This window comes from Staurois parvus, unplaced genomic scaffold (assembly GCF_062004578.1).
Source record: "Staurois parvus isolate SC_StPar_1 unplaced genomic scaffold, SC_StPar_1.0 ptg000198l, whole genome shotgun sequence".
NCBI classification, from domain to species: domain Eukaryota; kingdom Metazoa; phylum Chordata; class Amphibia; order Anura; family Ranidae; genus Staurois; species Staurois parvus.
Genome location: NW_028317994.1, coordinates 16256159 through 16272497, shown reverse-complemented (window position 1 = coordinate 16272497; position 16339 = coordinate 16256159). Strand labels below are relative to the sequence as shown.

The 16339-nt window shown below is 44.3% G+C and overlaps 1 protein-coding gene across 1 annotated transcript in view; it reads right to left on the bottom strand.

The window, feature by feature from the left end:
• The window catches only part of PLGRKT (plasminogen receptor with a C-terminal lysine), an 86800-nt gene extending 72423 nt beyond the window's left edge, over window positions 1-14377 (bottom strand). The window contains exons 1-2 of the mRNA XM_089678140.1: window positions 14210-14377; window positions 1266-1346 (exon numbers count right to left, since the gene is read on the bottom strand). Of these exons, the coding sequence (XP_089534266.1) occupies window positions 1266-1346 (81 nt within the window). The 5' untranslated portion in view covers window positions 14210-14377. The remainder of the gene's footprint in view (window positions 1-1265; window positions 1347-14209) is intronic.
• Window positions 14378-16339: the final 1962 nt, after the last annotated feature.

Sequence of the window (16339 nt, the reverse complement as noted above, 5' to 3'; positions counted from 1 at the left end):
ACAGATCGCGCTGTTAATCACAGAATATATGCGCATGCGCCGATTAAGTCATTAAAAATTAAAATGGGACGGATTACTAGAAATGCAAGCAAGCAAAGAGACATCTGAAACCATGGATCAGTAAGGTTTCTAATGCAGAATTTATTGGGATAAAGTTGTTAGAGAGAGTTTACTACCACTTTAACAAGCATTTAGATGTGTCAAGCGTTTTTTCTGGCAAAACGCAGCAGCTCCCGGACGCACTGGCCCTGGGTTTTTTCCCTGCCTGTAAACGCTCCTGGCACTAAAAGCTTGTACAAATCTATGTGTGTATGGACACATAAGATAACATAAGGATGTTTACAAGCAGTAAAAAAAACAAAACACCTGACGTTCCTAAAAGAGACTGCAAAAACGCCCTGTGTAAATGAGGCCTTAAGCTGGGCACACACATAGATTATTTTCATTCAACCTGTGGGCTGAATGAAAATAGTGGAACAGATTTCACCATCCATTCAATTTTCCACCCACCTCCTTTAATTTTTCAATGAAGGGATGCTGTGTGGGAAGTGACTGACAGGGCCATCTATGTAGCAAATTTTGTCCAGTTCCTGAGGAATACAATTGACATGTAACTGGCTTAAACTGATTTTAAGCCCTCACCTTGTAAACAACCCAATCAGTGTAAAATAGAAATGAAAGGTAAAACATTTGTATTATAAATACCATTTTTTTTTTTTATAAGTGATCACACTCCCTTTGTTCTCAGCTGCAAAAGAGCTGGGGGGAGGAGAAACAGCAGTACACCCAATGAAAGGCTGTGGAGGGGAGGCACATCATGAAAAGTCTGATCATTGGAGGAGAGCAGGTTTAGTTCCCAGCATAGTTCGAGAACTGACCACAATGTTTTATCCTGCGGTCAGTTTTTGTTAGGAAAGCAGAGGGACAGGCAAGAACACCAGGGATTTCACACAAAGGAAGCAATACAAAGAGAAAAGGATACTTTTTTATACAAGTACATGGTACAGCAGGCACATATCAGGTATATAAAATGTGGGTTTAAATATTCTTTAACCCTTTGAAATTCACAAAAAACAGTGTCCAACCAAGCAGGCATGAAAGATAACAGCTTTCATTGCAGAGAGAGATCCACTGCCTAACTGCAATTTGTAATAAATAGCATTTGCGTAGCATCACAAAATACAATAATTAATAAACTTTTTAAAACAAATATGGTAAACCATAAAGTTTCACAATCCAGTGACTGATAAAGTATAGGACTTTACCTGTAGCTGTGAGTTTATCAACATAAATTCTTGCTGTTTCTTTAGGTTTGCGTCCATACTTCTGGAGAAAAAGGATCCCATCTATAAAATAAAAAATAAACACTAATATTACACTTTAAATGTATATTTACTGCACAATATTTATAAGTTTCATTTCTAACCACTTGACCTCCAGAAGGTTTTACTGCCTTTAGGACCAGAGCATTTTTGTTACTCAAACCTGTGCTACTTTAATTGGCAATGGCTTGGTCATGTTACACTGTACTCAAATTTAAATCATTTTTTTTCCCACAAATAGAGCTTTGTGTTGGTGGTATTTGAACACCACTGGGTTTTTTATTATATAAACGAAAATGACAGAACATTTTGAAAAAAAAATAAACAATATTTTCTACGTTCTGTTATAAACATATCCAATAAAAACCATGGTATATACAGTGCCTCGAAAAAGTATTCATACGGCTTGACATATTCCACATTTTGTCATGTTACAACAAAAAATATAAATGTTTTTTATTGGGATTTTATGTGATAGACCAACACAAAGTGGCACATAATTGTGAAGTGGAAGGAAAATGATAAATGGTTTTCCAAATTTTTTACAAATAAATATCTGAAAAGTGTGGTGTGCATTTGTATTCAGCCCCCCTGAGTCAATACTTTGTAGAACCACCTTTCGCTGCAATTACAGCTGCAAGTCTTTTTGGGAATGTCTCTACCAGCTTTGCACATCTTTGACATTTTGCCCATTCTTCTTTGCAAAATAGCTCAAGCTCTGGCAGATTGGATGGCGAGTGCCTGTGAACAGCAATTTTCAAGTCTTACCATAGATTCTCAATTGGATTTAGGTCTGGACTGTGACTGGGTCATTCTAACACATGAATATGCTTTGAGCTTTGAGCTAAACCATTCCATTGTAGCTCTGGCTGTATGTTTAGGGTTGTCGTCCTGCTGGAGGGTGAACCTCCACCCCAATTCTCAAGTCTTTTGCAGACTCTAACAGGTTTTCTTCTAAGATTGTCCTGTATTTGGCTCCATCCATCTTCCTATCAACTCTGACCAGCTCCCCTGTCCCTGCTGAAGAAAAGCATCCCTACAACATGATGCTGCCACCACCATGTTTCATGGTGGAGCTGGTGTGTGCAGAGTACTGTGCATTGTTAGTTTTCTGCCACACAGAGCATTTTGCTTTTAGGCCAAAAAGTTCAATTTTGGACTCATCTGACCAGAGCACCTTCTTCCACATGTTTGCTGTGTCCTCCACATGGCTTCTTGCAAATTGCAAATGGAACTTCTTATGGCTTTCTTTCAACAATGGCTTTCTTCTTGCCACTCTTCCATAAAGGCCAGATTTGTGGAGTATACAACTAATAGTTGTCCTGTGGACAGATTCTCTCACCTAAGCTGTGGATCTCTGCAGCTCCTTCAGAGTTACTAAAGGCCTCTTGGCTGCTTCTCTGATTAATGCTGTCCTTGCCCGGCCTGTCAGTGTAGGTGGATGTCTTGGTAGGTTTGCAGCTGTGCCATACGCTTTCCATTCCGGATGATGGATTGAACAGTGCTCTGTGAGATATTCAAAACTTCGGAATTTTTTTTATAACCTAATCCTGCTCTAAACTTCTCCACAGCTTTATCCCTGACCTGTCTGGTGTGTTCCTTGGCCTTCATGATGCGGTTTCTTCACTAACATTCTCTAACAAACCTTTGAGGGTTTCACAGAACAGCTGTATTCATACTGAGATTAAATTACACACAGGTGGACTCTATTTACTAATAAGGTGACTTCTGAAGGCAATTGGTTCCACTAGATTTTAGTTAGGGGTATCAGTGTAAAGGGGGCTGAATACAAATGCATGCCACACTTTTCAGACATTTATTTGTAAAACATTTTGAAAACCATTTATCATTTTCCTTTCACTTTACAATTATGTGCCACTTTTTGTTGGTCTATCACATATAATCCCAATAAAATACATTTAGGTTTTTGGTTGTAACAAAATGTGGAAAATTTCAAGGGGTATGAATACTTTTTCAAGGCACTGTATACTGGAATTTAGTCAGCCTTCAAGCAGCTCTGACTAATCGCATCTCTTGAGGTGCTAAAATACCAGGACAGTTCAAGCATTCCTCAAATGACCCCTTTTGCTGAGAGGCATGTTGAGTCCATAGACGCTTGTATTTTTTGGCACAGGTTTTTGGTAAATTACAGAAAATTTTTTTTCCATGGGTATATGTGGAATTACACCCCAAAACACATTCTGCTACTTCTCCCGAGTATGGGAATACCACATGTGAGAGACTTTTTGGCAGCCTAGCCACATACAGGCCAAAGGTTGAACGAAAAAAAAAGAACAGATTCCTCCTTTTTTTGGTAACAACTTTTCAGAACAATCACCTTTCAAGCCTATGATTTTAGGGTCTCTCAAAATGAGACTACCTAACAACCTAACTGACTACCGAATATCTTTAGAGACCCTTCTTGTGCAAAATTGTGTGGACCCCTATACTGTGCAGTGCTGTACCCTAGACTAATAGCCACTACAGTGTGGTAGTGACCAAAGCAGTCCTTGAGGCACAGGCCAGGATGGCTAGGAGAGGAGGGACAAAAAAATGGGAGTTGTCCTTTATTCTGCATTTACCATAGACATTACTTTTTTTGGGGGTGACTTTTGTTTTGGGGTAGGTTGAAGGACATCTTAAAAATGCCTTTCGTGCAGCCGGCTAACTGCATTTGGATTTTGGTAAGAGAGCCTTCTGGATATAAAAGGGCTGAGATGATAGCTTCCTAAAATTTTAGGAAGGATCCAGTTCTTTTGTAGTTCAGTAAATAACAAACACATTGTATAGATCAGGGCTTGAAAAAGCCGCTCTCCCGCTCGCCAAATGCGAGGAGAAATTCCTCTGTGGCGAGCGGCTGCGAGCACAGATGAAGAAGCATGGAGCGACTGCACATGCGCTCCAAGCCTCATTGTGAAGCCGAGGTCCGGATTACAACTTCTGGTTTCCGCGGCATCGCCATTATAGTGGCAGTGCCGCTGAGGGGGCACGTGCAGGAGAGGTCTGCTCTCCTACGTTGAGAGGAGACACCCTCTCCGCCGCCGCGGGGGACACGAGGCCCGCTCTCCGCCGCCGCGGGGGACACGAGGCCCGCTCTCCGCCGCCGCGGGGGACACGAGGCCCGCTCTCCGCCGCCGCGGGGGACACGAGGCCCGCTCTCCGCCGCCGCGGGGGACACGAGGCCCACTCTCCGCCGCCGCGGGGGCGAAGCCCGCTCTCCAACGCCTTCGAGGAACACGAGGCCCGCTCTCCAACGCCTTCGGGGGACACGAGGCCCGATCTCCACCGCCTTCGGGGGACACGAGGCCCGCTCTCCAACGCCTTGGGGGACACGAGGCCCGCTCTCCAACGCCTTGGCGGACACGAGGCCCGCTCTCCAACGCCTTGGCGGACACGAGGCCCGCTCTCCAACGCCTTGGGGGACACGAGGCCCGCTCTCCAACGCCTTGGGGGACACGAGGCCCGCTCTCCAACGCCTTGGGGGACACGAGGCCCGCTCTCCAACGCCTTGGGGGACACGAGGCCCGCTCTCCAACGCCTTGGGGGACACGAGGCCCGCTCTCCAACGCCTTGGGGGACACGAGGCCCGCTCTTCAACGCCTTGGGGGACACGAGGCCCGCTCTCCAACGCCTTGGGGGACACGAGGCCCGCTCTCCAACGCCTTGGGGGACACGAGGCCCGCTCTCCAACGCCTTGGGGGACACGAAGCCCGCTCTCCAACGCCTTGGGGGACACGAGGCCCGCTCTCCAACGCCTTGGGGGACACGAGGCCCGCTCTCCAACGCCTTGGGGGACACGAGGCCCGCTCTCCAATGCCTTGGGGGACACGAGGCCCGCTCTCCAAAGCCTTGGGGACACGAGGCCCGCTCTGCAACGCCTTGGGGGACACGAGTAAGGTTTGTGCCTGGCTAGTAGGTCTGGACTCGAAATTTTAACCCCTGGTATAGATCCAACTGAAAAAATTATATAGACACTTTTTTGTACCAGTATAAAGCTCTGCGGGAGGCTAAATATGGCTTCATCATTTGTTCATTGAAGTCTACACCTCCCATATTCAGATTATAATTGTGACTTTCTACTGTTTTGTCTGGCTGAATGGAAGGCAAGATGAATACAGTACATCACGTTTGTCCTTCCATTTTACTGTCAGTAGTTCTTCATTCTGCAAGCAGGCTTTCTCCTGTTTTCTAAGTGCGGTATTAACAAGCCCTTGGGGGAAGCCCTTGTGCTTAGGTCATATGATGCCACAGCTGCCAAGTTCTTGAAGGAACAAATGTCTAAAAAGTGGCACACTCACATAAAAGTTGTCCAGGTAGAAATGGTAGTCCATACAGAACAAGGGTGACAACAAGTGCTACACTGTTTTATCACTGCTCCCCATGCAGTCTGGGCATCCCAGGGGCTCCATTTGACTGTCTCTTCCCTAATAAATTCTTAAGGGGTATGTATAACCTGTGGTCCTCTCACAGAGCTTATACATTTTGACCCCATATGTGGCATGCTTGCTGGGGAGATACTGCCTGAATACAAACCTGCCAGTAAAAAAGGGACTTATCTATGCAGATGTTTTGTTGGGGCATATACACTTCTGCAAATTTCTGGGACAGGTAATTTATGAGGGGCCAAATCTTGTGGCGCCAATCATAGTTAGGGTCACAAAAGGGACGACAGAGGTTAATGTCACAGAAATGCATCAAACGCTTTTTTGTCTCATATCTTCTTCTGGCCATTGCAGAAGAGAACATGGGCATATGATGAACTGGGTCTGTTAAGCAATATGACCGCAGTTCATTTTTTTTTTGTAATGCCTATGTTAAGGGTTAGGCTCCAAAAAGATTTAAATTTGAAAACTGTGATAGGTTTCCACTTGAATAGCTTGGCAAGGTAATTTGGGTTGGAGGCGACCTGTTCGCCATAAACATTACTTTGATCCACAATCAAATTATATGGGTCTTCGATGAAAAACAGCTCAAAATGTCAAGGGGTGTTGTTAAGATTGCTGTTTCCACCTTAATCCTGAGCTGGGATGGGAGGATAGTGGGTGCTACTGAATCTAGGGGCAGCCAATTAGGGTTTGCGAGCACCTCTGGAAGGCTACCATGAGCCTGTGCTTGAATTCTTGGTGGCTGCGGTTCCATTATGCTACGAGTGTTAGCTATCTCACCAGCTTGTACTGCACTATTGGTGCACAGCACGTCACCATAAAATACTGCAGTGCTAGTGTTTAAAAGGCCAGTATGCACTACACTGCTGGTGCTTGTCAGATAACCAAAAAGTAGTGCAGCACTAGTACTTGCGTCTTGATGCATCTGAGCATAATCATGTGTTTCCAGCACTTCAGCAACATCGGGTTGGGCAAACCTGTTTTTTAGCAGGAACCTCTGCACCCTTGTACGAGCTAGCTGCTAGGGTGCCACTGCCTTCTACAGGTTCACATTCTGAGCCCGATTCTTACAGTGAGACCTCTCTTCTGACATGCTCAGAATCCTGTATGCCTCCTCACTAGTTTACCTTTTTTTGGACATTGTGGGCACTAACTTTACAGGTACCTAGTGGTGACTATAGGAAAAAGAGCTCACTAGTTTACCTTTTTTTGGACATTGTGGGCACTAACTTTACAGGTACCTAGTGGTGACTATAGGAAAAAGAGATCCTGGTTGCAATCAGGGACTGCTTGCGCCCTAGAAATAAAATTAACTGCTACTTCTAGCAGAAATCAGGCCTGATCTTGATAAAACTGTGGTCGAGGACAATGTATCAGAAGTGGCAGTGATCAGAAATAATATACTGACACTGCACTTGTTGGAGGGAGGGGTGTTAAACACAAGTGCTGACAGTGATTGAGGCTGATCTTGCTAACACTGCATTTTTGGGGACACTAGTATAGTTCTGACCGAGACCAGGATACGGACCTAGAATGACACTATGCTAGTAATGGCGGTGATGAGCGACGTAAAGTGTGACTGTGATAGTGTGGTGGGCAATCAGGGACTGGCGCTGACAATGGCTGACATTGCTAGTGATACTAACATAGTGATCAGCATTAATACTCTTTGAAGATTTGTACTATTGGCACTGGCTGGGTGACGGGTGATCAGGGCAATCAAGAGGTTAAATATGTGCCTAACAAGTGTATGTAAGTGTATATATGTTGCTTTACTCACAGATCTGGCTGGCTTTCCTCCCTGATTTCAGCTCTGAGTGGTAAATGAAACTAGGAAGTAGAACCAGATATATCTTGCTTGTGTGTTTACGAACACAAACAATATCTACGCTATGATTGGCCCCAGCAATCAGCAGATTTAAGGTCATAATCATTGGCTGTGAGCCGGTTGACAAACTTGTGCTGTATCCAACCACAGCACATGAGGCAGGGGCACGTGCCTGTAAACTCGGAAGTTCAGCACAAGGTACAGGTATGTCGCTGAGCCGTGGGAGACACCTGCCAGCAGTAAATGCACTGTCGGTGGGCAGCAAGTGATTTAGTACACTGTAACCATATTATTGTTACAGGGTGCCTAGACTAGGTACTTTATATGCAGAATGGGGTAGTCTTGATTATCACATCAGTTAAAGCAACCTTTCAACTAAAGGAAGATGTTTTCATTTTTTTTAATAAAAATGTTACCTACTTAACTCCTTAGTTAACCTTACTAGGCCCCTATTAGCTTCTTCCTCTGTTTCACCACTATTATTGTTTGCTTTTTTATAATTTACCATTATTATTTAAACTTTTTACACAAGAACCAGGGCTCAAATTTTGGATGATTCCTTCAGGGCTGAATGAGAGAAATCTTATCCTGTATGGCTAGGTTTAGACTTACCATTAATTCTTTTTACAAAAGTTTTCCAGGATAGCATGAGAGATAGGTATTTCCTCACGAACAGTAAATGCATCACTACAAACTGTAAAAGGTAAAAACCAAAAGCATGTAATCTCATATACCACAAAAGAACATAAAAGGATAGTTACCCTACTGCCCTGGAAGACAGTTGGAAATAGTTAGAGGCAAGTCTGGTTTTCCCAAATTGTCTTTCAGGACAGCACGAGACTAAACAAAATCTTACTAGGTTAAACCAGCCATAGCTGGATCAAACTTTGGCCACGTTAGCAGGAACCGGACAAATCCATCTATGGGCAGGCTGGTTGTACAGAAGTCAATCTATAGGTTAACTTCAGGACAACCAACCTGTCGGTTTTATTTTTTTGTTTGATTATTGCCGCCAGCTATAGCCAGCAGCAGTAATCATTCTTGAAGGAAAGAAAAGTGTTCAATGTATGGCCTTCCTTAGGGAGGGCAAGGCATGGAGACCCTCTACTCCTGCAGGGCTGAGAAGTAGACCTCAGGTATACATACGTCTAAATCAATTGGTGTACCATAGAGAGCTAACCACAAAAAAATGGCCATGTCATATAGGAAAAGGTTTGCCACTAACAGCCTAGATTACCTTCATAAGAAGTTACACAGTTTCTTCTTCCCAGCTTCTTCCGGATGGCATTCTTTGGCCTTTTTGATTGGCCAGTGCAGGATGACATCACTCCCGCACATGCACAGGAGTACAGTCATCCTGGAAAGCTAGCAGAGTGCTGGCAATATACATTTTGCACAGGATTGTGAAGAGGCAGGTAGGTGTAGTTTATTGCAGAAAGAAACTACATGTTAACAATTTTTTCAGCCTTTGATCCTGATTTAAATGAAGTTGAGGGTGAAAATGAGCTTAACCACTACCTGTCCAGCATATGTATATACACTGCTCAAAAAAATTAAAGGAACACTTTGAAAACACATCAGATCTCAATGGGGAAAAATATTATGCTGGATATCTATACTGATATGGACTGGGTAATGTGTTAGGAACATAAGGATGCCCTATCATTGGATGGAAATGAAAATGATCAACCTACAGAGGACTGAATTCAAAGATACCCTGAAAATCAAAGTGAAAAATGATGCAGCAGGCTAGTCCGTTTTACTGAAATTTCATTGCAGCAACTCAAAATGGTACTCAGTAGTTTGTATGGCCCCCATGTGCTTGTATGCGTGCCTGACAACGTTGGGGCATGCTCCTAATAAGACAACAGATGGTGTCTTGGGGTATTTCCTCCCAGATTTGGGCCAGGGCATCACTGAGCTCCTGGACAGTCTGAGGTGCAACCTGGTGGTGTTGGATGGATTGAAACAATATATCCCAGGAGGTGTTCTATTGGATTTAGTTCAGGTGAGCGTGGGGGCCATTGAATGATATCAATTCCTTCATCCTTCAGGAACTGCCTGCATACTCTCGCCACATGAGGCTGGGCATTGTCATGCACCAGGAGGAACCTAGGACCCACTGCACCAGCGTAGGGTCTGACAATGGGTCCAAGGATTTCATCCCGATACCGAATGGCAATCTGGGTGCCATTGTCTAGCCTGTAGAGGTCTGTGCGTCACTCCATGCTCTCACCTTTGAAAAGCGCAGGGCACCAGTGGCGGACCTGCAAATTCGAGTGTTCAATGGCAAATGCCAATTGAGCTCTATGGTGCCACACAGTGAGCGCAGGGCCAACTAGAGGAACAGTGGTCTGCTGGAGGTCATTTTGTAGGACTCTGGCAGTGGTCATCCTGTTCCTCCTTACACAAAGGAGCAGATACCAGTCCTGCTGATGGGTTAAGGAATTTCTATGGCCCTGCCCAGATCTCCTAGAGTAACTGCCTGTCTCCTGGAATCTCCTCCATGCTCTTGAGATTGTGCTGGGAGACACAGCAAACTTTCTGGCAAAGGCATGTATTGATGTGCCATCCTTGAGGAGTTGGACTGCCTGTGTACCCTCTGTAGGGTCCAGGTATTGCCTCATGCTACCAGTAGTGACAATGACCCTAGCCAAATGCAAAACTAGTGAAAAACAGTCAGAATAGATGAGTAGGGAAAGAAAATGTCAGTGGCCTCCACCTGTAAAACCATTCCTGTTTTGGTGATTGTCTCCTTTTTGCCCATCTAGTGCACCTGTTGTTAATTTAATTAACACCAAAGCAGCTGAAACTGATTAACAAACCCCTCTGCTAGATCAATATCCCAGGAGTTTAATTGCTATACTCTGATTAAAAAGTGTTCTGTTAATTTCTTTGAGCTGTGTATATGTTGTGCATGGGAAGTGGTTATACCAGGATCATGGCTGCAGCCAGGATCTTGTATTGTTCTTTTAGAGCCGATGGTTGGATTTCAGGTAAAAGTGACCTGAGCAGCTATCACCTTTACAAGGCTTGAAAGACCACAACCCCCCCCCCCCCCCCCGCCCACACACACACACCTTTCGGCCACTGCTGTTCCACAGGGGAGGCCCAAAAATGCTGATAACAGTGGGGTTGGCTGTCCACAGAGTAGATGGAGGAACATCTGTTCCCCCCAGCTGAAGCTGAAAGTGATGAAGATTTTCGTCATTTGCAGATTCAGTGCTGTGTTAGTGGCCAGGGAAGTAGCTGATAAAACAGGTCTTTGTTTGATCACCTGCTTTGGAGGGAAAATGAGGGTCTAAGGAGGACACAGCAGATCGCGATGCTCAGTACCCGACCGGGTCAGGGTATCAAGTGGTTGCTATGACAAATCATAGCGATCACATAACATGTAAGCAAAACTGTCATGAATGAAATCTATCCGTGACATGAGCTTGCATACTTTTGTGATTCTGTGATTGGTCCACAGCTATCACATGGTACATGGGCCAATCACAGCACCCTGTACCATGTGATAGCTGTGGGCCAATTACAGCATTACAATAGTAAACAATGAGTCACGAATAAAAGCTATTCATGACAGTTTAAACAATTGCCCTTAAGCAATCACAAATCATCAAGCAATCACAAAAAAAAAAATATCCCTGATCATCCTCCCAAAGTAGTACACTGTCACTATGGTGTAATACCTGCAGTGTGTCCATTTACCCTGATAATAAGGACAATGATCAACAGTGCCCTGATTATCAGTGCAGCATATCAGTGCCCATCTATGCACATCAGTGCAGTCTCATCAGTGCCTTTCAAGGCAGGAAAAAAAAATATTATTTGCAAAATAACACAATTCACAACCTCCAAAAAACTTACCATGCCTCTTACTAAATACCCTGGACTGTCTATTTTCCAAAAATGGGTAATTTGGGGATAATTTGTACTATGCTGGTCTTGGTATGAAGAAATGAGATTAGCCATCAGTACATTGGTAGATCGATTGTCAGATATATATACCATGGTTTGCGGACTCTATAACTTTCCTACAGACTAAATAATATACACTAATTTGGGGTAATTTCACCAAAGAAATTGTGACCTAAAGTTATGAAGAAGTGTTATTTATTTTATAACAAAAATGAAGAAAAAACATTTTTTTTCAAACGTTTCAGGGGTTTTTTCTGTTTATTTAGCAAAAAATAAAAAACTCAATGGTGATTAAATACCATCAAAAGAAAGCTCTATTTGTGTGAAAAAAATGATACTTTTTTTAATGGGTACAGTGTTGCATGACCGTGTAATTGTCATTCAAAGTGCGACAACACTGAAAGCTGAAAATTGGCCTGGGCAGGAAGGGGGTAAAAGTGCCTGGTATTGAAGTGATTAACCACTTCACGACTGCCTGTAGCAGATATACTGCTACAGGGCGGCATTGGTGCGCAAAATCACGTATACACGTGATTTTGCATTTCCGGGTAGGGGGTGCACGCGCGTCCTACCCGCGCCACCATTCACGTCTGCAATCACTGGGTCCCGTCCGGTGATTACACGCCGGCGCCTGGTGATTGCTGAGCATCTCCGACGAGGAGAACTGTATGTAAACAATACAATTCTCCTCCCTGTCAACTCGTGCACACTGCTTTGGATGGCTGTGCACAGCACAGCCATGCAAAGCAGTGTGATTACAAAGAAGCACACAGACAAAGCTTACAGTGAAACAGCACACAGTTAACCCTTTGATCGCCCCTCATGTTAACCCCTTCCTGCCCAGTGCTCTTAGTAAGTGCTTTTTTTTTTAGCACAGATCACTGTATTGGTGTCACTGGAGATGTCAGTGACACCAAGTCACTTCACCCCAGTGTCAGAATGCCCACCGCAGTCCAGCTATAAGTCATCACAGCCATTACTAGTAAAAATGAAAAAAAAAATTCCAGTATCTATACCGTCAATTGTAAACACTATAACTTTCACGTAAACCAATGAATTTACACGTATTGGGATTTTATTTTTATCAAAGACATGTAGCAGAATATATTTTGGCCTAAATTTATGAGGAAATTTGATTTTTTTTTTTTACTGGACATGTTTAACCAATTCAATACCGGGCAATTTTACACCTTCCTGCCCAGGCCAGTTTTCAGTGCTCTCACACTTTGAATGACAATTGCGCGGTCATACAACATTGTACCCAAACTAAAATTTTATAATTTTCTTTACACAACTAGAGCTTTCTAGCGCCACTCTGCAGGAGCGCAATCTGCGCATGTGTGGGAGTACGCCATATGGCGTCCACCTGGAACGCTGATGACATTTGCTGCCTGCCATTCGGCCATAGGGCGGGCGGCAAATGGTTAATAACAAAAAGTCTAAAATATTGTTTTTTTCTCAAAATTGTCGGTCTTTTTTTTTTTTATAGCGCAAAAAATAAAAAATGCACAGGCAATCAAAGATCACCAAAATAAAGCTCAATTCATAGCAAAAAAAAGGACGTACATTTCATTTGCATGACCACGCAATTGTCAGTTAAAGTGGTGCAGCGCCATAATGCAAAAAAATGGCCTGGTCAGGAAGGGGGGTAAATCCTCAGGAGAGCAAGTGGTTAAATACCACCAAACGTAAACTCTATTTGTGTGATCAAAATTATAAATATTTCATATAGACAGTGTTGCATGACCGCACAATTGTCACCCAAAGTGTGACAGCACTGAAAGCTGAAAATTGGCCTGGGCAGGAAGGGGGTGATAGTGCCCTGTAGACAAGTGGTTAAACAAACTTTATTGAGACGTCACACAGACATCTCATAAAGTTAAATTGCTGGCTGTGCGCTCTAGTCAGTGGATTGCCACGCACTGTGCTGATAAGTATTGCATGCAGTACTTTTTCTCAGTGCAAGGCACCTGCACACCATCGCAGCACAGCAGTGTGAACCAGGCACACAGGAGACAAGGGATTTTGCCTCATCCATACGGAGAGTCTGCACTGGAATAGCCGCCTGATGCAATCCCATAGGGTTGCCACCTCATCCCTTTAAAACCAAACACATACTCATTACACAGGTTCTGAGGCTAATTTAACCCCTTGGTGCCGACACCTCCCAACCCTTTAAGGGTTTCAGAAGCCAGGGCAGGGTGGGATTTAGGGTCATGTGACACGGCGTCACATGACCGGGAAAGGTCTCGATCGAAAGAGGAGATCGGGACCTTTCTGTGAGTACCGGACATGTGCTCTGGGAGCGCACTCTCAGCACTTTTTTTTTTAAAAGAACACAAATGTGCGGCCGCTCTGTGTCTAGGCCCACACGCCGGGAGGCCGCACATTTGTGTTCGGCTGGCGCCAAGAGGTTAATTTAGATAAGGCACTAAGTGAGTTTAATTACCACATTGATCAGCCCCAGAACCTGTGTAATCAATATGAGTTCGGTTTTAAAAGGATGAGGTGACAACCCTACAATCCCATCGCATGTGGTGTGAATATAACCGAACACCCGGTAAGCTGCCATGTATGACATTTTGCTTTGGGTTTAATATGACTTTATTTCTTCCCATAAGCCTTCCCCTGCCCCAGATACACCAGCACTATGTACACAGGCTAGGAGATCATCCAGCACTCGGCTCCTAGGAGTACACATGGTGCTACGGTCACCTCCCTGTATAGGAACACATCTACAAGAAAACATTTACCGTTCCGACCACAGACGTCCTTCCTAGCACTGACACACGTTACCGTACAGGAGATAGGTCAAAGGCTTCTCAATGACATTTACATTCTTAACTCTTCGTGTCCCGCCCTGGGCCTACAAGTCTATGCATTTCTCACACAATACTTTTCAGTAACGGCGGCTAAGTGGTTAATGGAAGGTGTTCCCGGCAGTACAGGAAGGGAGGGGTCTGCAACTTGGTGGGCGTGCTAGAGGCTGAGCCGTCTTGTGGTGAATGGAGTATAGTCTGCCGGTATCAGGGCGCCATCTATGGACAGTTCATTAATATCGCAGCACACTACCAAACTAACAAAGCAAGGCTTTTTTCCTACCACGTGATCTCACTGCCTTGTGACCTTCCTTTTAGACCATGTGACAACACGAACGGGTTTAGTTGCTAAGTGGATGATTTAGCAATAAACCATATATTTTTGTGTATTAAAGTTCAGGAAGTTGCTCTGAAGGGACAGCTGGCATTAGAGACCTGGCACCAGGAAGGTGACAGGAAATGCTCTGTTATCAAGCCTAAGTCTATGTTCACATCTATGCGTTTTCCTCAGTGGTGTCCCTAGGCAGGTGTGGGGGGTGCACGCTGCACTGGGTGACACCTATCGCATGGGGTGACACCGGACCCGCTCCACGAAAAGGTAAGTTTTATAGCAAGCCGACGATCCCCGCAGGATGGATCGGATCTGCAGATTGAGCATAATGGATCGGAGTCCGATCCATTATGCTCCCCAATCCGCAGATCCGATCCATCCTGCGGGGATCGTCGGCTTGCTTTAAAACTTGGCTTTTCGTGGAGAGATCAGTTAACCCCGTATAGCTTGCATGTCAACGATCCCCGCAGTGATTTTGTATCTCTGGGTAGGGGGCGCACGCACCCTACCCACGCCGCCATTGGCGGCTACAGCTGTCAATCAGCAGGTCTCGGCCGGAGATTCCCCACCAGCACCCTATCAATCGCCGAGGAACACTGACGGGAGAGGTCTGTATGTAAACAATACAGAGCTCTCCCCTGTCAATGCCGGCGATTGCCGGCAAACAGTGACACAGAGCACAGCTGCATTGTTTTCAATGCAGCTCTGCTCCCTGTCAGTTCCCAACACACTGTTCCTGAGAGCAGAGTTTAGCTATCGGGATCAGTGTGTTCCTGTAAAGTACACCCCCCCTGCACTGCACTGATCGCTGTATTGGTGTCACTGGGGATGATCGCTGACCGCCGCCATCATTAGTTTAAAAAAATTTAAAAATCCAGTATCTATACCGCCATTTATAGACCCTATAACTTTCATGTTAACAAATTCATTTACACGTATTGGGATTTTTTTTAGCAAAGACATGTCGCAGAATAAATTTTGGCCAGAATTTATGACGAAATTTGATTTTTACATTTTTTTAATAGACATGTTTTATAACAAAAAGTTATAAAACATGTCTAAATATTTTATGTCCAAAATATTTTTTTTTTCTCGAAATTGTCTGCCTTTTTTTTATAGTGCAAAAAATAAAAACCGCACAGGCGATCAAATACCACCGAAAGAAAGCTTAATTTGTGGGAAAAAAAGACGTAATTTTAATTTGGGTGCATTGTTGCATGACCACGCAATTGTCAGTTAAAGTAACGCAGAGACGTAACACAAACCGCTTCTGTAACCGCTTCCTAGTAAAACAAAGTAGGCTGGAAGGCTTATACGCATTCACCTGATGTGAGGTTGTTTGGAGGATACTATTAAGAGGAATCCGGTCTTGGAGGGTCCAGGAGTGATCCCGAAAGCTTGTAGGCCCTTTTTAGGGTCACGATCAACTATAAGAACACATAGAGAGGAAGAGAAGAAAGCTGAAGGACACCTGTAGTCTGATCCACCACCACCAGAGGGACGGAGCTTTGGATCCTGGCTGAGCGCCATACCATCCTTAAGGGGACCTCCAGACCTACTACAGTCAGGTCCATAAATATTGGGACATCGACACAATTCTAACATTTTTGGCTCAATACACCACCACAATGGATTTGAAATCAAACAAACAAGATGTGCTTTAACTGCAGACTGTCAGCTTTAATTTGAGGGTATTTACATCCAAATCAGATGAACGGTGTAGGAATTACAAC